This window comes from Falco peregrinus, chromosome 8, assembly GCF_023634155.1.
Source record: "Falco peregrinus isolate bFalPer1 chromosome 8, bFalPer1.pri, whole genome shotgun sequence".
NCBI classification, from domain to species: Eukaryota; Metazoa; Chordata; class Aves; order Falconiformes; family Falconidae; genus Falco; species Falco peregrinus.
Window position 1 is genome coordinate 58,967,201 of NC_073728.1, and position 22,232 is coordinate 58,989,432.

Sequence of the window (22,232 nt, forward strand, 5' to 3'; positions counted from 1 at the left end):
ACCAAACTGTTTGGGCTGCTGCACCACAGCTCCCAGCTCCTGGGCCCCTCACACCCTGCCTGGTGAGCAGCTCCCACTGAGCCCCCTTCCCACCGGCACTGCCCATCTCCAGCCCCCAGGCAGGGCTGTTTCTTTTCACAGGCAACAGGTTCCCCACTCCCAACAGAGCCACCAGTGGGATCTACTGTTTCCTTCCCGTCTCCTGGCTGCCATCCTTGGCCAAAGAGACACTCACCACCCTCCAGCACCTCCCTGGTTATCTCTGCAATGGCAGCTTCTGGACCATAGGCAGGATTTATCCCCTTGCTGCTTGCCTTGGGGAAGGCAAGAAGTGATCAGTGAGGAGGGAAAAGTGGCTGATCTTTTCAGGGAAGACCAGAGGAAAAGGATTAGGAGCAACATATAAGGATGCTTCCCCCTGCCCTTGGCACAAGCAGGTCAACCTCCCTGATGTCTTTCTCTGGGACAGCAGCCAGGCAGTTGACACTGCAAGGTTCCCTCACCCCCAGACCTCCTCCAACAACCCCAAACCCCCCCCAAGGGCTCCACAGCTCTGGAGCTGCATGACTAACTCTTGCTCTAGAACGATGTTGCAATGCCAAGACAGATAAAGATCACTGACCCTCATAACTCTACGAGGAGTTCAAGCCTGTTCAAGTTCCCTTGTGCCTAACAGACAAGCTCCTGGAGGCTTACAACGACAGAGAAACCTCAGCTATGTGACATATTTAAGCCAGGCTGAGGTGTTGGCAGCAGTACAAAACCAGGCTCTCGCTGGGTTCCTCACAGAACATTGGACAGAAATTCACATTGCAGGTGGAAAGGTGACAAGAGAAAACCTTCAGCTTCACGTACAAGGTGATTGATGCTTTGCTCATGGACAGAGGATGGCTTGGAGGCAAAGACACGTACTGCCCGCTTGCTCCAGTCGTGGAGCAAACCAGGGCAGCAGGTAAAGCAGCAAGGCACAGCCAAAGCCATGAGGATGGGGCAATGGGCAAGAGGTCCTAGAGGAAAGGAGGTGAGCGGCTGGCTGGAGGAGGCCACAGTAAGAAGTCATGGAGGAAGGTGCCTTTAGAGCCAGTCTGGATCTGAGCGTCCAATTTCTGATCAACTAGCACAGTGACAAAGATGGCAAAAGCACTCAACTGCGTGGGAGAAGTAGCTGCACATCCACATAACTCAACACTTCCCAGCCGCCCTTCCCATGTGGATGACCATCCCTCTCTTTCCTCTCCTGCTCAACTAATCCCCATCTCGCACATCTGCCTTCACCACTGCAGGGACAGTGTCCCACCACACTCCTGCTGTCAGCCCTGAACAGGGGTCCTAGCAGGACCCCTCACAGGTCCGCTGGCTGCAGCGGGCTAGACCCAGGGAAGGCAGCGCTGTCTCAGAATTAAGCATTTTTTTTTACCAACCCCTGCAACAATGCAGCCTGACTAGAGAAAAAGGGTGTCCTAGCACCATGCCAGGCCTACCAGCCTGGGGCCTAGATTGCCCCACGCAAGTCAATGACTCACAGGCTTCCCCCAAAGCCCTTCAAGAGAGTCTTCTGTTCCTCCAACACCCCTCAGAGGCTGCCTGTTCAAGCTCCCCTGTGTTAAAGTGCCTGCTGGCTCAACCGGCAGATGATGGGAGGCTCATCTCTGTGGTGCTCATAGAACTGCATCCATTCTGCTCAGGGACACAGGTGTGACCCCCTGCCACGCAGAGCAAGAGTCACTGCTTCGCTCACCAGCATGACGCTCATCAGTCCTGTGGTTTTCCATGGCTCTGCAGCAGAGCAGCCCGTGGTACAGCCCACCCCATCAGCACACAGCCACTTTACCACCAGGAACGGAGCTGAACCATGGAATTGTTACAGTGCAGCATCCAGGCACTGCCCACAGGCCACCTGCCATGTGACAGGAGCAGCATTTCACAGGTCACTCCAAGCAAAGGCAGAACTCAGTTGTAAAAGTCACACACACCAGGTTTTAAATGATCAGCCGCCTTGCTCCAGGCTGTCTAGCAATCTGGAAACAATTTCCAAAGGTCTATCCAAGCCATTTGGAGACTGGAAAGTTGAGATGGGGAAGGAACAGCCCAACTTCACCCTGGTGGAATCTGCAAGTCCAGCAAAAAGCTGTACCCACACTAACACAGCCCCCAAGCAGGCTGGTGCAAAACACAGCTCTGCAAACATTAGCCCTAAGAAAACCATCTACAGGCACTGGAAAACCCCAAGATACATTATTGAAGGAAACACCAGGGGCTCTTTTCATTAGTTTTCTGGCTTTGTGTAGTAGCTCCAGGATGTATTTCTTCTGCTTCACTACAACACCAAGCAGAGACTGCACAACCAAATGCAGAAGCAGGATCTTCAAGGACAGCACCAGCCAGGATTCAGCATCCCATTCGGAGGAGCTCCGATGAGATCATGGGAACAGCTCTGTGCCATGGCTTGGGAAGGGACAGGATTGTTTGTTTTCTTGGACTCTGAGAAACAGTTCAAAAAACACCCATCTCCCCACTGAACTTAAACCCCCCCAAGCCCAGCTTCGTAAATGACCAGCAGGGAACTCACCAAAACTGAGCAAGGCGCTGAATGGAAAAGGACCCAATTCCTACCAGCATTGCTGTGACAGAGGGGAGAGCAAGCATTAATCAAGCAGCCCAGCCCCTCCACAGGCTGCACACGGGTTATCTCACAGACACGGCTCAACACCTGTACAAGAAGTATACTTTTTCTTCAGTGACTTTCCAACATTACCACCCCAGGGACTGCTTTTTGGTTGATCCCATTTGGCAGGTGGCTGCCAGGATACTGCCCCAGCTGTAGCTAAAGCCTTTCTGCTTGGCTGCCAGCCAAGCCAGGAGAAGACCCAATGCCTATTTGCTTTCCCCAAAGCCTCGTACCCACCATCTTACATGATTTACTTCCTTTGCTCTCCATCTCTGTTCCCCAATGACCATAGAAATTCAGACCCACCATTAAACTGCCCCATCATTGCGTATGCAAACAACCAAGCACATCTCCCTTCTGACCCCCAAGCTCCTAGGGTTGTAGACTTCAACAAAGACATTGGTGTGATTAGGGACAGTTTTGATCAGTACCTATCCTGTGTGGGGAGGCTGTTTCTTGTGGAGAAGAGAAAGAAAAAGAAAAAATAAAAAGGAAAATAAGTGGAAAGGGGAGGCAGAGGGAAGAGAGCAAAAGAGAAAGAAAGTAAGAAAGAGAGTTTGGGATGAATGCTGGCAAAAGAAGGGAAGCATTGTCCTTATTCTCCCATGAAAATGATGGTTTTTCTCTAATCTTCTGATCTCAAAACTTTGGGCCAAGCTCCCCCCCAGCTACCAAAGGGAATGCTGCTCTTAGTGCACTCGGCACTTGCTTTGTTTTGTGTTTTGGGTTTTTATTGCTTTCAAATGCTCCTCTTGAGGGGAACGGAAAGGTGGGGCTGGGGCCACACCTGCTTCCTGGCAGACTGCAGCACTTTTCTGCTATATGGCAAACAAACACAGCAGCCCGCACATCGCAGGAGACCCCTGGGAAGACCCCCACAGAGGACACCACCCCCACCACCCCCCAGGCCATGCCCCAGCCGCTTGCCTCAGCCAGCCGGAGTAGCCGTGCCCTGCACCGATTCCCCCAAAACACCCACATCCACGGCCTCCACACGCACACACTTTGAACCTCAGTGCCGTGATTGTTCCTTCATTTCAAACCAACAGATTTGGGCATGCCTTTGACAGAGGATCACAATTTGGATGTTAAATTTAGACGCGCGCTTAGACTCTGATTAGAGATACACCGAGTGTTTACTCGCTCTTTGGGGAGTTTGCATCTACAGAGCTAAGGGCAAAGCCCCTCCAGGCTCTCTGATCCTCGCCTGGTGATTAGAAGAGGAGGCTGAATCACCACATAATGATGCCCTGGTATTTCCCTCAGTCGGGAGCGTGCCTTACCTTCTTCACTCCATCCCACTGATGGGCTTTCTCCAACGCATCTGTCTCCCCATGTGCAACCAGCTCCAGGAGGGCATCCGTACCCAGGGGAAGCAGACAGCTTTCAGGAGCAGAAATAACTGATCCCATGAGATGAGGGACAAGAGGCAGGTGAGGGTGTTTAAGTGTTCAATGTTTGCAGCCGATCTGGCAGCCCTGCAGTGGGCAAGGCTGTTGTCACAGGTGCCGTGGATCATGTGCTAATTACTGGCAGCACAAAGACATGGGGTAGCACAGCTCAGAAAAACAGGAAAAATGTTACTTCTAATCTACAGGACGTATCTGTTGCAAGTGCAGTTGATTTCACCCAGTTTCAACATGGAGGTCCTTAAATTCCATTGCAAGGGTCTTTGAACTTGGCAGTGCTGGCTCTCCTTAGCAGCCACCAATATCTGGCGTCTGAAGGGATAGTAAATCGATTTTATGCACAGCTTTCCCACCCCCAGTACAAGTCATAGAAATCCACCTCATTTCTGCTCGTCCCTTACTGTCACCATCCAGGGGTGGTTCTTGCTGGGCTTCCCCTGGAGCTGAGCCAAGGCAGTAATTATCCAGATTTGCCCTCTATTCAAAGCACTGTGCCCCATTCTTCTGCTGAGCTTCACCACAGCGTTTGGAAATGCCCCACTCCCACTTCTGGATGGTTTTGCACTGTGAATGTGATGTAAATGACCCCAGAAGCAGGAGACAGAGGCAGGGGCTGCACAGTTACCTCCTGGGAGATCTATCACTATTCAAATTACATTAAAACCATGCTGGAGAAAGAGAAACGAGAAGTCCAGTGCACCATTGTTTCCCAGTGCAACCTGCTAAAGAAGAAACTCCAGGCTACAAGTAGTAGGTGGTGGTTTCCAGTCCCAAGGTGGGAAGTTGCAAGCTTTTCTGAGAGCCCCAGGACACCCAGCTGGAATAGGCCAACTCTTAAAGAACATCAGTATCACCAACCCTCTCTGTCTTATTCTTTTACCAAAGGATAAAATAAGAGAGGACAAACATGGCCTTGTGTGGAACAATCAGTGATAGGATTTTGCAGCAGTATTGGCATAGAAATTGTCCAAGCAGATGCACGTGCAGTATTAAAGGTGATGCAACAGCACATCTCAGAGCACAGGCAGTTGCTGTCAGGGGACATGACAGGCACTCTGTGCTAATGTTGGGGCTTTGGGTGTGGGTGCTGCCATAAAGAGAAACTATTAGACTTCAAAAGCTGATAGTGATGCCTCCTAGAAAAATCTCACTAAGTTCTAGCTGTGCCTTTCAGATCATCTCCAGAGGAAATGAAGCTTCTGCCTCATTCCCCATGTGTGTCTCCATCCCTCATAATAACTGCTGAAGCCATTGATTGCTTTCAGCCCAGCTTGTAATTGAGAGCAACACTCTCAGAAATATGAGGTCATGACAGGTTTTGCAAAATAATTAGCTGGACAGAGGAGTAAAACCCTGCGAATGCCCCCACAGAGATAAAAAACCAGCAATATAGGTGAAGCCCTTCTTAGACGTCAGGAAATCTACAGGCAAGACTGAGGTTAAGTACATTCCAGGAGAGATTCAGAAGAAAGTTTGCATCTTGTTAAATGCCAGAAAACCCACTCCTTGCTCAAGGTTATCCTCCCATATTGAATAGCTGGTGCCCAAGAAGGCATGTGCTCTAGCTCCAGCTTTTCTTGTGGTTGTGGAGTTCATAACGTCTCTGCCTTGTGGGTTCTCTGATGTCTTATAAGAGATGAGTTCACATTGCCATTTCAGTACAATTCAATTAAAAAGTCAATTAGCCCAGATACAAAGTGATCGCGTTCATTAATTCTGCTGTTCATGGAACAGCATTGGGTTTTGTTGCTGTTTTATTCTGCTGTCTTGTTCTACTCTGAATTGTATGTGACTTTTCCTGCTCCACAGTCCTAGCAGACACACGCGCACGCAGCGTGCATACACCTTCTTTCCAGGTTCAGCAGTTGAAAATGTTGGAAGGGAGCAGCTCTAGGCAAGTCCCTACATGCTGCAAAACTCTTAAGTGCTGTTAAGTAACAAGCCAAGCTTTTAAGAACATGGTTTTCAACTTCTCAGAAGGAAACGCATACCTGTCTGGATCACCTAGTCCTGTCCTCCAAGATTTTCTTTCATTTGCTGTGCATTTGGGACTGTGTTGTATTTCCTAGAAGTCAAATGATGTCTTAAAAAAATGAGTCTGAATTTTGTCAAATCCAAATTGTGTTGACTTCTCTACAAATTCTGGTAGTTTCACTTCAGCTTCAGACCATTTGTTTCAAAAAGGAATGGCCACAGCAGGGAGGCTGCTGGATGGTTGGCATCTATTTATGAAGGAAAAAAGGCTTTCAAGGAAGTACGAAATTTACAGCTTTGTATTTATCAGTAGTTAGGTATCTGAGTGAGAGAGCATGACACATATTGTTAGACTCTGATAATTTGTTCCTAACATTCGACTTGACTTATAAATTGAACTGGTTCTGGCTTTTAAAGAGATGAGTCTTGAAAAAGTGTCTGGAAAAACAAGTCTTCCCTGTTTAAATTAGGAAGGTGCCAAATGACTGGCAGGTACTTGATACATAATTTAAATATAAAAGAGGAAGAAACAGTTCTAGATAAAGATCTCCTGGGATATCTAGGGGAAATATATGCACCTATATTTAGCTTATCCCTGGTTTCAACCCCTAAATGCACACACAGCAGCATGCACTTCGCTTTTGAAAAGAACAAGCCTTGATCCTTTAACAAGCTCCACAAAGCTTGCTAATATAGTTCCATCCTTGTTAATCACGTATTTGCTCCCAAGTTCCTTCTTTGATACACCTTGCTCACAGAGATAAATCACGGAGCCGCAGATGTTCAGGAGTTGTTAGAGAAGGAAGTTGATGGCAGGTGGTCATGGACGGCAGATCCTCTGCAGGAATCCTGACCCTGGGGCTTTGCCATGAGAGAGGAGGAACCAGAGAGATTCCTCAGCAGCTGAGGGTGACATGGTCAAAGTGTCTTGCTAGAAATCTGCTCTTTCAAGCCATGGAGAGGAAGCACCCAGGGTCAGACCCACAAATCAGAAGAACTTTGCAGTAACTGAGCTACAAATTGACTAGGACCTAAGTTGTTGGGCATCTCTGCTGGGGAAGGAAAACAGATTGCTGTAGCAGAGGGAAAGGAGAGAGAAGACAAGCCATGGGGAGAGAGATCAAATCACGGTTTGTATATTGGTTTTTGAAAACACTTTGCAAGAACTTGTGTGGAGAGAGAAGTTGGGATGGAAAGGGGAGGATGGAGAAACAGAAGTGAGATTTGGATTGGGCGTGGAGAGTTAAAAAATGCTGTTTGACCAGGGAGAAGGCAGAATGAAGGAGGGGAAAGATCGCCGGCAGAATAGGAAGTCAGCCTGATCTTGCATGGCTCTTCACATTTTTGCCCTCTACTATGGCAAAAACAGAAGGAAAATGAATGGATCTGAACGAGCATGGGAATGTGGGAGAACAGGTGTCTCACTGGGACAGAGGGAAGAAGAGCTGAGCCAACAACTGCATCACCAAGGGCCAGGGTAGAGAGAGCAAGGAGGTGGGGCTGAGCCCATGGGGACTTTGTCTCTAACACAGTGGTCTTAATAAAAATTACCAATGTTCTTCCTTTGGCACCTGCAGGACCCAAGGAGACACCACACCATGGAAGTCACTATCAGGAGGCACTTCCTGAGTTTTGCTGTTTTCCTGATGCACTGTGTGGTCCGCAAGGCGAGCTGTGAGAAAGGCAACACTTCCCCTCTGCACTTCACCCACTTCTTCTACAATGCCACCATCTACGAGAATTCAGCCCCCAAGACCTATGTGGAGAGCTACGTCAAAATGGGTATTTACAAGACAGACCCTGAGTGGGACATCAGATACAGAATAGTTTCTGGAGACACCACCGGTCTCTTTAAAACAGAGGAGCATGTGATTGGGGATTTCTGCTTCCTGAGAATAAGAACCAGGAGCAGCAACACAGCTCTTTTAAACCGGGAGGTCAAAGACAGTTATATGTTAATAATCAAGGCCACAGAGAGCACCTTTGCCTATGAAGCCTGGGCCAAAGTCTTGATCCACATTCTGGACAGAAATGACTTGAAACCTCTCTTTTCACCCCCCTCCTACAAAGTGTCCATCAGAGAAGACACTCCTCTGAAAACAGTTGTCAGCATCCTCAGCGCCACTGACGCTGATGCTGGCCAGAACGCCGAGTTCTATTACGCCCTCAACACCAAGTCCGACCTATTCACCGTCCACCCCACCACAGGAGCTGTTATGACCACACGCAGGCTGAACAGCACCCATCGAGGCAGGCACCACCTGCAGGTGTTGGCTGTGGACAGAATGAGAAAGATCACAGAGGGAAATGGCTTTGGGAACTTGGCTAGTCTCATGATCCAAGTGGAGCCATCTGCCAGGAAACCTCCCTCTATCTCCTCGGTGAAGGTGACACCACCTGACTCAGCCGAAGACTTTCTCTATGCAACTCTGTCTGTAGAAAGTGGTGACTCAGAAACAGGGATAGACTCAGTTGACTTTGTGGATGGAGATCCAGGAAGACATTTCAAAGCCATCAAATCCTACTTTGGGAGCACTGAGTTCCTGATTGTGTCAACCAAAGAGATCAACTGGCTACTTTACCCATTTGGTTTCAACCTCAGTCTGCAAGCCAAGGACAAGAGCAAGCCACCACTGTTCTCTCCTATTAGAGTTATCCATATACCTCCCTCCAAGTATGTCTCTGCCCGGTTTGAGCAAGAAGTGTACCGGGTCCAGCTCAGTGAATTTTCCCCAGCTGGAAGCCAGGTTGTTATGGTGAAGATCACACCAGTCTTCCCAAATCTGAAATATATTTTGAGACCTACTCCTGACAGCACAAGCTTTAAAATCAATCCTCACACTGGACTGATAACTACAGTCAAAGCAATGGACTTCCACGAGCAGTCTCATTTTGAACTTGAAGTTACAACTGTAAATGGTCACACATCCACAACTGTTGTCATTGACATCACTGACTGCAACAATCATGCTCCGACTTTTAGTCAGTCTTCATACCGTGGGGCCTTTGATGAAAATGTTCCTCCTGGTACCAGTGTCTTAACAGTAAGGGCTACAGATGAAGATGAAGGAGACAATGGCTTTGTCACCTACTCCATAGCCAACCAGAAACCAGTTCCCTTTGTCATTGACCCCTATTCTGGCATCATTTCCACCTCCAAGTCAATGGACTATGAGTTGATGCAGAGATGGTATCATCTGCGAGTGTGGGCATCAGATTGGGGCTCACCCTTCCGCCATGAAACAGAGGTGTACGTCTCCCTCATGCTGAGCAATGTCAATGACAATGCTCCTGTGTTTGAGAAGGCGAGCTGCAGTGGCACCATCCCACGGGATTTTCCTGTTGGGAACCCTGTGGCCACAGTCTCTGCAATTGACAGTGATGAGCTGCAGCACATCAAATATGAAATCAAGTCTGGCAATGAGTTACAACATTTTGAACTGAATCCCATCTCCGGAGTAATATCCCTTAGAATACCTCTGCAAGATCTTCCTTCTGAACAGCCTCTTTTCTACTCTTTGAAAATAACTGCAACAGATGGGGAGAACTACGCTTTGCCAACATCTGTAAATATCACTGTGGTCAGCCAAGGTGTCCCCATCAAAATGCAGTGTGAGGAAACAGGAGTCTTGAAACAACTGACAGAAACCATCATACACTCCATTGAGTCTCAGTCTCAAGGCCACGGGCAGGATGATGAAACATCTCTGAACTTGCATCTTATAAACCATAACGCTCCAAAGTTTGATGATGGCTTTCCACGATCTATTGATATCATAGAGACTGTTCCCATCAACTCAACTATTGCTGACCTTTCAGCTATTGATCCCGATACTGGTTTTAATGGAAAATTGGTCTATGTGATCTCAGATGGAAATGATGACAGTTGCTTTACCATCGACCTGGAACTAGGTCTCCTTCAAGTCCTTTCTCCTCTAGATCATGAACGAACCAGCTTCTACATTCTTAACATTACTGTGTACGACCTTGGCACACCACAAAAATCATCTTGGAAACTCTTGGCTGTGAATGTGTTGGATACCAATGATAACACTCCTAAATTCCCACAAGGTGCCTACTGGGTGGCAATACCAGAACATGTAGCAACAGGGACAACAATAGCTCAACTGAAAGCAGAAGATGCTGATACAGATGACAACGGGAGAGTAAAATATTCTCTCCTAACCCCCACTGATAAGTTTGCCATTAACAGTGTCACTGGAGAAGTGACAGTTACAGGTGCCCTGGATAGAGAATTGTGGCCTTGCTATGTGCTAAAAATAGAAGCTAGGGACCAGCCCAAAACCGGCTACCAGCTGTTCTCTGTTACAGATCTCATTGTGACTCTGGAAGATGTAAATGACAACACTCCACAATGCCTCCCAGCCCTCAACAGTGTGAAGGTGCCGGAGGACCTGCCTGTGGGAACCATTCTCCTGTTTCTGGAGGCTTTTGACCCAGATGCTGGCTCTGGGGGTGAGGTGAGGTACAACCTCATTAATGATGAGGAGATGATGTTTCATGTGGATAAGCTGACCGGGGCACTCCGGTTGGAGAAGGAGCTGGACTATGAGAAGAAGGACTCTTACAATCTAACTGTGCAGGTCAGTGACGGTGGGAAGCCCTTCTCTCGCTCTTCCCTCTGTCACCTGGAAGTGAACATCGTTGATGTCAATGAGAACTTGCACCCACCACGCTTTGCCTCCTTTGTCTTCAAAGGCTGGGTGCAGGAGAACAGTCCTGAGGGCACATCAGTGATGATGGTCACAGCAAAAGACATTGATAAGGGGAAAGATGGCGAGGTTCAATATTTCCTCCGAGAGGGCACTGGCCTGTCTGTCTTCCTCATTGAAAAGGACACAGGTAATGGCAGCTTAGTTTAATGGTGTACCTTAAAGGCTTAAACTACGTGCTGTGTTTGGCCTGACTCTTTGACCCAATAGAACATTTCTGTATTCTCTCTCTTTACACAGTTCCATGCATTCAGACCTTGCTTGCTTGTGCAGGGATGTACAATGTGCATCCCTGCATTTGGGGAGGAGCAAGCAGGGTTTGTCTCCTTAAAATAATGACAAATCAATATCTGTCCTCCCCCAAAATACCAAGGTCTTCTCTTTCACTTGTGTGCCAGATTACCCTCAGCACAAGCAAGCCCTCACCTTCCACACAATCTCACAGCCATACAAGGTTGGTGCAAGAACTTCTGTCTGCAGCAAAGGCCAGGAAGCAGACTAGAGACACAGACTGGTCTGGCACTAAGGCCAAAGTGGTCTGAGTTCCTTAAATCCCTCACAAGCACTTTCTGTCATTCTTCTAGGCACCATCCGGACTACAGGACCACTCGACCGAGAAGGAACGTCTCACTACTGGCTGACAGTGCTGGCCCTTGACCTGGGAACAATTCCTCTGTCTTCTGTGACTGAAATTTATATTGAAGTCACCGATACCAATGACAACCCGCCTCAGATGTCCAGACCTGTCTTCTATGCCTCTGTGATGGAGAATTCCCCACCGAACACATCTGTCCTTCAGCTTGATGCCTTAGATCCAGACTTTAGCTCAGAGGGAAAACTGACTTTTCATATCCTAACTGGAAATCCTCAAGGACTCTTCACCATCAACCTCATTACAGGTAAGACTGACCTAACTCAGCATCTGTTTGTGAGGTTTCCAAGTGCCCAGAGGATGTTGCATATTCAATATAAACAGCCCACACAGCTGCTTTTGTCACACCTTCCTTCTGCAGCAAAAGTCTCAGTCTCCAAATACACCATGTGGGGAGGCTAGGGATGGAAACCCTCAACCTGAGGGCTGCTATTTGCATCCAGATGGCTCTTAGAATGACACAAACATGCTACTTGCAAAGCCCTGAACAGAGCCAAGCAGTCACTTTTAATCTTCCCCCTTATAAACAACTGCCCTACTGCACAGCCTGAGCCAGGAAACACCCTGCTGGAGGTGACGATCTGCTCCTGAGACAGACCAAGGCAGGATTAATAGAAACGAATCCCACTGCATTTAAAGGCTCCACCCATTCTCTGGCACTATTAGTGTTCTAAGTGTAGTAAGCCTCTTCTGCCATCTTCCTAGACTGTATCTTTCATCTCAGGATTAATTACCAGATCTTTCAGAGCCATCAAAAACCCGCTGATGTTTTGTGTAAACAGCTTCCTCAAACTATCCCAGCAGAGCTGACATTGGGCCAGTCTGGCAAGGCAGGCTGTGCCGAGCCCGAGCCCTTCACGCCACCAGCTCCTGGGAGAAGAGGGAAGGGAGGGCACAGAGCCCGAGTATGGGAGAGGATTAATTGCACGACTTTGATCTCCTGCAGATGATAAAAGCAGTTCACCTACTGCAGCAGGATAGAAGCCTGCTCTCAGATGAGAAAGGAGCTGCATGTATTGGAAAAGGCTGATGTAGCTCCCAATTACATGTTACCTGTGGTGTAATGGTCTCTGGCAGTCCTCTGCAGCTGGCTAGGGGCGGGGATGATTAGAAAGAAATTGTTAGGCTGAAACACTGAAATCCTTCTGGTTGCAAGAGATTCATAGGGTGTCTCTGTGTGGCACCATATAGGCACACCTGCAGATGTCAGCTAGCTGTGACCACTGCTACACCCAGCTGTTTAGCCAGGTTAGGGCACTGCTCTGCATCCAGCTTTCCCACACAGTCCAAACTATGCACAACTCAGACCCACAGACAGCTCACGCAAATGCAGGGCTCCATGGAGAGATGCCTTCAGAGGCCCTGTTTTACAAGACCACTGCCTTTTCCATGGGATGTGGACCAGAAACAGCTGTCAGGACACCAGCCTAGGCCCCGTCAACTGCTTGCACCCATGCACCCTGCAGGAAACTCAGCCTTTTCTGTGCTGCAAGCAGCAGGCAAAACTTCGACCCTAGTGGGAGTGCAGCCCTACAAAGCCAAGCTGCAAGGCTGTCGTCTCTTATGGTAAAATAAGCAACACTGGCAAAATCTGAACGTTTGCTGATGAGACACCCCACCTCTAAGCGAACCCTTTAATCCCATCTTGGACAAAAAAAGCTCTCGGGTATGAGTCATCTCCTATCCATCTCTCTCCACAGTCAGGTAATTTGCATGTGAAGAGTGATAAGTTTGTCAGTCCTGTAAGAAACTCATGAGCTGATCTTATCTCTTGGACAGTTGCTGGAGGTCTCTTTAAACCCTGAGCTTGGAGGTTGTTTAAGGACCTGCTTCCAAGCCTGATGAGGATTCACTTATCCGTTGTTTTGCTTGCATGTTACCCAAAAGAACAAATAATTGCCTGCAAACATTGGCATAAACTGAGCAGTTTATATCTTCATCTTACAATATCTAAAGAGAAATCATTGTGCTACTACTGCCAGAAAGAATATCACAGCTTGTCTAAATTTCGGGGCTGTAGGCAGCTTATTGGAAACCCTGTGATATTTTCATTCTGCAGACAAGGGCATGCTAGTTGCTCCATTAAGTAGAATTAAAATATAATCTTTGGTCTCAGCCTGGTAGTGCAGCATTGGAAGATGAACTGCTGGTCTTTCAGTTCCTGGTTATTCACATCAGTGCAGGGTTGTATCAGAAAAAAAAAAAAAAGCATTGTCTCAGTGCAGTGCAAATAAAATGACTTACATTTGAACATGAGAAAAAACACTCCAAGTATCTGAGCACTATAGTGCTATTAGGCCACTGATGTTTATTCTGGATTTTTAGTTAGGACATGTCCTTTTTTTTTTTTTTTCAAATGCAATAAATGCATCTCTTCTTTCACTATGTAGAGGAAATGATCACAAAAAGACCCAGAAAATTTCAGTTCTTGAAATGCCAGAGATCTATATGATCCGGATATTGCTAATATTCTTTTTGTGGTCAATCCCAAATCCTATGACATCAAAAGAGATTGAGTAGGCAGAGCTGCTTAGCTGTAATGAGGCTGAATCTCTGTCACATCATTCAGTGATAAACACTGAAGTTTCAAGAGGAAGGCACAGGGGCTGCTGCTCTTTGCCACATGGTTTAAGCAAAGGACAGGATCACCTGCATGTGTCCGGAGTTCCTCCAGCACCTGCACCAGAAGGGAGGCTCCTATGTGCAGAGAAGACTCTGATCAAGACTTCTCCTCTTCTCCTATGCCACACTGTCATAAAAGGACAAATAAGTCACACTGGCACTGAAATAAGCCAGAGCACGAGAGGACCAGAGATCAGCCTGAGTCTCTCCTAGGCAGGGCACTCCTGACAGGAGCCCCTTGGCAGAGGGCCTGGAGGAGGAAGCTTGTTCTCATCCCATGCACTAATAGGAACTAAGGTCCTGATTTACAACAGGCACATCTACACCCTTGACTTGTCCTCCTGAGGTCTTCCAGGGAGACAGGAACAGCTGTGATAACTGTCCCCCAGCAGGGCTGGGCTCCTCCAGCTCCCCTGAACTACCACAGAAGGGCTCTAAGCATCTTCCAGCTCTCAGTTCCCTAAAAAGGGTGGAGAAAAAGAGGGAAAATAAATGAAAGGCTAATGAGAAGAGGGAATAAAACTGTGCAGTGAGATGAAAGGTTTCTGCCATCGGCAATGGAATCTCTCCAGCCCTGGCAGCTGGTGCAGAGCAGTGTTTGTGGGAGACAGAGAGATAGATACATGGAGAGATGGGCAGATAGTAGTGTTTGGGGTATTCTTTTACTGGAAAATTTTCAGCTTGTTTTGTGCGGGGTTTGCAGTACCTGATGTACAGGGGGTTCCAGTCCAGACAGGACCATGAGGAACTGGGAGGCTGTGGTAGGAAGAGTCAGGACGAAGCCATTCATCCTGCTGAAAGGCTATTTGGAGAATCCTTTTACCTTGGTCCATTCATCTCCCGCTCTTGTCTAGTGCTTGTTCTTCTGGTGTTTCTCCTGCTGTGTTAGTGTCCACAGGCTTCCCCAGGATGGCTGTTGTTCCCTGCATTTCTCTGCATGGAAGGCCATCCAGACACAGCCTGCTCATGGCACCTGAGGGGTGGCTGCACCGCTGCTCCCCGAGCCAGCATGCTGCAGGCTCCAGCTGAGCGTGGAGTAGTGCAAAGCGGGGTCAGGACAATAGGGGAGGAGGGAGGAGGGGAAGAACAGAGAAGAGAAGGTGAAATGGAATCAACAGTGAGGCAACAGAAAGAGGATTTCAGGAGAAAAACCTCTTCCCTTCTCAGGCTCTTGTGAAAGCCCCAGTGCCTGCAAACCTGATTCTGGCTATTTTAACTATCTTAGATTTTCCTCCCTGCAGCGAGGGCAGGGGGCCAGCAACCTCCACCCCAGCCCTGCTCTTGCCAGCAGAAGTTATTATTATTTTTTGCTCCCTGACAACAATGCACTGTTAATTTTGCTGCTCCTGTTCCAACACGACCAGCTTTCCTCTCTCCCCTTTCCAGGCAGCAAGCGGGAGAATTGCAGACAACCCTTTCCCATTGCTGTGTGTAGATAGGCTGCCAGAGCAGAGTCTGTGCCTGCCTGTATGCAAGCAGCACAAGGGATTGTTTCTGGACCTTCAGGTGAATGAAGAGCTTGGCTAATTGGCCAGTTGCAATTAGGACCTTTGACAGTTTTGTTCAGTCTCTGTAGGACTCAGCAGAAACGTTCAGGACCGCACACAAGAACACAGATAAAAGACACCCACTCAATCGCAAGTCCCATGGGATGGGCTGGTTGGTGTTTTCCAGCAAGGTTGGGACTGTACTGATAACTCACACACGTGCACATGCACACGGAAAACACTCTTGTTAAAAACTAAACGTGCACTTCCCAGGCCCTTGTAGGGGGCAGCAGAAAGAACTGAGGAACTATTTCCCCAGGCCACAAAAGCTGACAGCAGTTCCCCTTTAATAACAGTTTCCACTTCCATTTCAGCCCTCTGGCTTCACAGGGTGTATAACCAAGTAGCAACAAATAAAAATACCCATTAACTCCAGCTGGCTTCTCTCGAGCACCACGTCTGATCCCCGTCTCCCTGTCTCAGGGTGCTCAGTCACCGTGTGAACACTGCTGGCAGTTCATGCATCCTGGCAGCCACACAGCACCAAGGCTCCGTACGGGAATTAGAGTGATGAACTGTTAACCACAAGAGCTTTCTGATCTCAAGGCAGAGTGGTAACTGCCTCTGGAGAGGGGAACTGGGAGCCACGACTGGGGACAGAGTAAGGGACAGAGGGAGTTTGCCCGGGGTCAGGAGGAGAGGCCAACCCTTCGACTTGTGGCACAAAGGATATGAAGCTAAACCCAAAAATGCCATCTGGTAAGGCTCCCAGCTGCGGTACGGTACGGGTCTGTGATTAGAGTCGAGTCAGCTCTTAGTCCCCAGGAGATCTGAGCATCTTCGATGGTACAGACCTTCAAGACAGTCATTAAGTTCCAGTTCATCTGCCTTCACTGCAGTCCTTCTTCTCCAGCTCTAGAAAGCTCAGCTATGATCCTGTTTTCTTTCATTTTTATCATTAGGTCATGAAAGAATTTCAGGGTGTGACCAGGCAAATCCAACTAATCACTTCAGAGTGGTTTAAGTTACTTTCCATCAGCTAGCATGCAGTGACCAAGTGCAAACAAGGTATTAGTCTGTTGCAACTGAATTTTGCAAATCCAATAGACTAGAAATATCCCTGGTGTGCAGACCAGTATCGGGTGGCTGTGCTGTCAGTATCTAGCTCTGTGTCCTATGGGCTTGTTAAGCCAAAATTATGAATCATCCTCTGAGGCAGCTAGAGTTTTAGGCTTTGCTCCCCTGTCCTAGCCAACCTATTGGCAGCATGGACAGGAGCATCAGAGGTCTAAGTGAACCACTGCTGCAATTCCTCCTTTAAATCCCCGTTAAGAAAGCATTTCCATGCACATCAAGAGTTTTGCTGCTATTGGAGCCCTACAGTCTCCCACAAGCCTGGGAGAGGGTCAAAAGCTCCTCAGCCAGTGTGCTCTCATGCCACTGCTGAGTCCTCTTCACCTGCCGAGAAATCAAAAGGAAGACGAGAGAAAAGAAAAAAAAATCCATTACATACATGCAAATGGTCTTTCAAATCATCTTGTCATAACACATTAAGGAGTGTTGATTCATGATTGTAAAGGCATCAAATAAATGTTTAGTGCAGCGGCTGGTGCCAAATATGAATAATACTTGCTCCAGAGAGCAAGTGGGAACGGTTAACAATAGTCTGGTTCCAAGCAGCTGCTCCTTACTCCCTCCTTCAGCTGCCCAGTGTTTCCTGCAGCCATTTGAAATTTTCTCCTGCCTATCATGCTCAGGCAGCGATACAGCAAAGTATGATACATCTGAAAACAATACTATTAATTAAAACTTTTTGGCTTTGGACCAGAAATGAGAGTTGAAATGTGTTCATGCAACTCTAATTTACAAGTCTTTCAGGATGCACAAGTACACGTGCCCACACCACTGCAAATGCACACTGCCTCCCATGCAAAGCATTTCCCAGAGTAGCATGAGTCTGTATCTTTGCTTGCAATGATCAGGAAAACTCACCCTGCCTTTCATTTGTGCAAGGGAGCAGGACTTCCCTTCACAAGGAATAAATACCATGATAACAGCGACTGCTACTAGCAAGAGATGTGGAGAACAGACAAAAACACTCACAGGGGTCAGACTTGATGACTGACAGAAAATCTTGCAATATATACACAATTTCTGTAATCTGTAAAGCATTTGTGAAATGGTCTAGAGCTGCTTTTCCCCAAAAGCACTTGATAAGGACTATTATCAAGCCAGATGTGGAAACAGAAGCCTCAGCTCCACCCTTGCCACTCTTGCATTTACTCAGCTTAGTCATTGATGGGCCAAAAAGAGGCAATTCTGATGATTTTGTTTAATTTCTGGTTTATTACAGCCACAATTCCTCCCTCCTGTGTCCAACCTATTCCCTGTGGTTAAACTTACTTGTATTTTTTAGAAATCACTCAAATCTTGTAATTGTTAGAGGATTCATCCTGTCTCTCAGCAAGGCTTAAATAATATACCAACATTATTATCAACTGGGTACCTTATATTTAGCCTGAATGCATTTGTTCTGGCAGTAGAAGAGAGGGTATTTCCCAAGACAGAGGACAAACTTTTGTCAAACACTGTAAATTGTGAAAAGCAAGGTTCAGCACAGGGAAAAAAGCATCAAGACTTTTTAAGAGGCCAAATTTGTGCCAGCGCATGCAGAATGTTTCTTACTTAGAGACATAAGAGAAGTTTTGTTTTCATGGTCCTCCAGCCTTGATAACCTTCATCTGGTAGGTGTCCCCCCTCCTCTGTGGTGCCAGTAGCCAGAGGAGTGAGAGCAGCATCTCTGCACAGGGATTTATACTGCCAGGGGACCGCTTGCCCTCTGCGGGTGTATGCCTTTCTCCTCCCATCACAAAGGGCATCTGAAGCAGTGCAGGTGGGTGGGGGGCTGATGCGGGACACGTGGGGATTTGATCAGCCCTGGCTTTCCTCGGACGCTGTCTTGGAGCTCAAGGGGTTTCTTTCTTGGCAGGACTGATTTCTACAACTTTACGGCAGCTGGATCGAGAATACAAGGCTGAACATATCCTAGAGGTGGGTAATGATGATTGTAATTAGCTTTATTTACCTACAAGTGTATTAAGTCCTCAAAGAGCTTTCCTTGCAAGTTGGAGCACAGAGAAAGAATCTCATCCCATCAGCTCCCAGCTGCTGGGAAACTTAATTAAATGGTGTGTGTTGCCCTAAGAAACAGCTGCAGCAGCACTGCAGGGTTTATTATTTCCTTACTGAAGACTGGAGCAAAAGTCCTGTTCTGGAAGCTGTGGGAATGCAGGAAGAGGGCTGGAATTGTCCTCTAGCAGAATGGACAAGAAGTTATGGGGAAAAGAGCAAGCCAGAGAAATCCACCATCATTTATCTCATCGTATCAGATATTGCTTGTAACTTTGTCTTACTGGCCCCCACCCTTAGCTGCTCTGAGCTACGTGTATTCACAGTAGAGGGATCTTCAGGTGTTTAAGCCCATCAGGGTGATCGAGGACAATACATTTCCCTCTGTAATGCAACATGCTGGGAGCGTGCACAGGCACAGCAAAGTGAGGGTGGGTGATAGCTTGCCAAGCCATGTCAATACAAACGTTTTCAGTTGTGTGAGCCCTAATGACCAGCCTGACCCACTGCCTGGAGCAACTGCAAGCAGGAGTCCTGCAGACGCATCTCCCTGTGCATGCACAAGCCTTACACCATGCCAGCTACAGCCACTAGATTTTACCCTGCAGAGAGGAGCGATACCTCTAAAAACACCTCCGAGAGAGAAATGCAGATCCACACAAAACCCCTAGTTTAGTCATTGCCCATCAGGATGAAGGCTGGCTGCTTATGCCGTGAGTCACGACAAAGAGTTCTGTCACCTACTTACTCCCTTTGCTTTCTGGCAGGTGGCTGTTTCTGACAATGGAGAGCCAGCCCTGAAGTCCACCAGCAGAGTCGTGATACAAGTCCTGGATGCCAACGACAGTCCTCCCAGTTTCCCCCACAAACTCTTCATGGTGCAGCTCCCCGAGCGAGATGCCTCGGAGATGCCACTGCCTGTCTACAGGCTGATTGCTTCGGACCGTGACCAGGGCCAGAACAGCCAGATCACCTACACCATCGAGGAGGAGGAGGAAGGGATATTCACCATCAACCCCACAACCGGCATGGTGTTCTCTAGGAAAGCTTTTCCTGCCTCTGAATACAACATACTCACGGTGAGAGTAGAGGGAAACAGAGAGCGCCAATGGGAAGAGATGGGTCGAGAGGGAAAGAGAGGAAAGGCTGCAGCAAAAGAAAAGTTAAAAGAAGAAAAGAGATGGAGAAAATGCAGCAGTGAGAGGACAGCCTGAATGAGACAGGCTTGGGTTACAAGGAAAGAAACTGGGAAGGAATGATGGGAAATGCAGAAAGTAATAAGCTATTAAAAATGCAGGATAAATCTAAAATTAACTGTCCGAGCCACTCTCAGAGATGAATACAGTGACGCATGATCCCATATGGATGTGGACCCAAACCTGAATGGTCTTTGGGTTTCAGCGGTGCCTCTAAGTGGCAGTCTGGTCAGGCCATGGGGCTCGGCTATAGATTTAAAGCTCTTCCACACTCTGTGGGTCCTTGCAACAAGGCTTGCAGTCCAGGTCTCTGGTTGTGGATCGAGCTTGGCAGATTTGCTTGATGGTCAAGAGGAATTTGGGTTGCGTGGCTCTATCTTGGAAGCAGCCAGAGCACTGGCCACTGGGTCAAGAGTTGTTTTGTGGGATTTGAGGCACACTCAGACCTGAAACTCCTGGTGGGTGGGAGAAGCAGCTTCCGATGGGGCTCCCACAGGCTAAAACAGCCTTTTCCCTGACTGCATGTGCATTTCCCTGCAGGTGAAGGCAACAGACGGCGGCAGCCCACCACTTTCCTCCCATGTGAGGCTTCACATCAGCTGGGTCTCCCGGCCCGGCCCTTCCTCAGAGCCACTAGCTTTCGACGAACCCCATTTTAACTTTGCCGTGATGGAAACTGATCCTGTGAACCATATGGTGGGAGTGATCAGCATTGAAATGGGCCCCAGCCAAGTGTGGTTTAATATCACAGGTGAGACACAGAAATTAAAGCAGGGCAGTGGTGTCAGGGAGCATTTGCCCCAGCTCCCTTGGCTTTCAGCACTTGCGTGCCTGAGGTGATGAATTTGTTTGCTTTAGGTGTAGGTGCTTTCTCACAGACACCAAAAGGCTTAAACAACCATAGACAAAGCTGCTCATCCAAGGACTCTGGTGCCAAGTGCAATTATCTAACACACTTTTTAAGTGACATTCTGGGACTTGTCAGTGTTCTCTGATGTAGTGTGAAAGGCAGGGCATACCAGTCTCAGCTCCTCCTGGGAATCGAGTGACACCATTGGTTGTGGTAAAACAGCCTGCAAGGATCCAGGTGTCTGGCTGGTCTTGCAGACACCCACACCTCTCCTTCCCTGTTGAGCCCATAGTCTCTGCAGGGAGACGAGAGGGAAAGATTCCTCAAAAAGCTGGTCTGACCTAACTGGTGGGGCTCTCCCACCTCAAGCATCCCAGGGATGACTTAGATATGTCATGAAGAATCTCTAGGGCCTCCTCTAAGACACACGGTGCTAGGGCAGAGGGGACATGGGCTGTCACCCCAGGAGACGCATCAGACAGCAGGTGTGCAGAACTGGTCCTACAAACAAGGGCCAATTGTGCTCATGTAATTTGGTGTTTTGAAGTGGTGCCCCTATCTGCCTTGCACGGCTTTTCCCTGACACTGCCTGCAGGGCTTGCCCTCGTCAGACAAAGCCTTAATTGGGTGAGTTATTAGTTCTTCCCCTTACTATGTTAGGGCAGGGATAATGGTGTATAAATACAATTAAGCAACAACAGATACAGTGCTATCAGGAGCAGACAGTATCAGTGCAAGGCTTATCTGGCATTACTAGTGTCTGCTTGGGTTTGCAGAGTTAACGGTATATTCCTCTGAATTTTATCCCATTGTTTCCCTGCTGAGTGCTTTCTGTGCATGCTCAACCTCATCTTTGCCAGTTCCTAGTGCACCAAGTGCTACTCAAGGCTCTCTTGGTTTCTATACCGGTGGAAGAGGACAGGATTTCATTTTCCCTGCTAGGGAAGCAAAGCATCATGATAGCTGGCAACCAAGCAACGCAGAGATCCAGGAGCCTTCAGCACCTCGTTCAAACACTCGCCTTTTCCAGTTCACAAAGGCTCTGTCACTGCAGTTGATGATGTCTGCAAAAACCCTGATAAAGCAGCATCTTTCTTAAGCTCTTTCCTTCCCTGGGCTTCCTCTTTCCCTTTGGCACTGTGCAAAGAGAGCTCTTTTCTCAGAGAAAGGCATCCATGGGTTCTCTTTTCCTCTGTCTCTGCTTCTTTCTGTCTCCTTCCCAGCAAGAAAGTGGTGGTCCGGATGGCTGGCAACCCATTTCTCCCACCGGGGAAAATGTGTAATTTAATAATCAGCCAAGATTTTCCCAACTGGTAAGAGAATAAAGCAGAATCCAGAGCATCCAGTAGCCAGGAAGGGACAAGCTGAGACCTGGGATATATTGAAGAAAAGTGCTTCTACCTCTCCTTGTCTCAGAACAGCATAGCGGTGTTTCATGTGCAATAGAGAACTAACAGGCCATCAGCAAGTGAGGCATGAGAAAGGAGCTGCCACGCCAGGGCTGCACAGCAG

The 22,232-nt window shown here is 48.0% G+C and overlaps 1 protein-coding gene across 1 annotated transcript in view; it reads left to right on the forward strand.

Moving 5' to 3' along the window:
- The first annotated feature begins 7,574 nt into the window (after window positions 1-7,574).
- The window catches only part of FAT2 (FAT atypical cadherin 2), a 46,539-nt gene continuing 31,881 nt past the window's right edge, over window positions 7,575-22,232 (forward strand). The window contains exons 1-5 of the mRNA XM_027778814.2: window positions 7,575-10,914; window positions 11,369-11,683; window positions 18,535-18,596; window positions 19,442-19,753; window positions 20,411-20,621. Coding sequence (XP_027634615.2) covers window positions 7,605-10,914; window positions 11,369-11,683; window positions 18,535-18,596; window positions 19,442-19,753; window positions 20,411-20,621 — 4,210 coding nt within the window. The 5' untranslated portion in view covers window positions 7,575-7,604. The remainder of the gene's footprint in view (window positions 10,915-11,368; window positions 11,684-18,534; window positions 18,597-19,441; window positions 19,754-20,410; window positions 20,622-22,232) is intronic.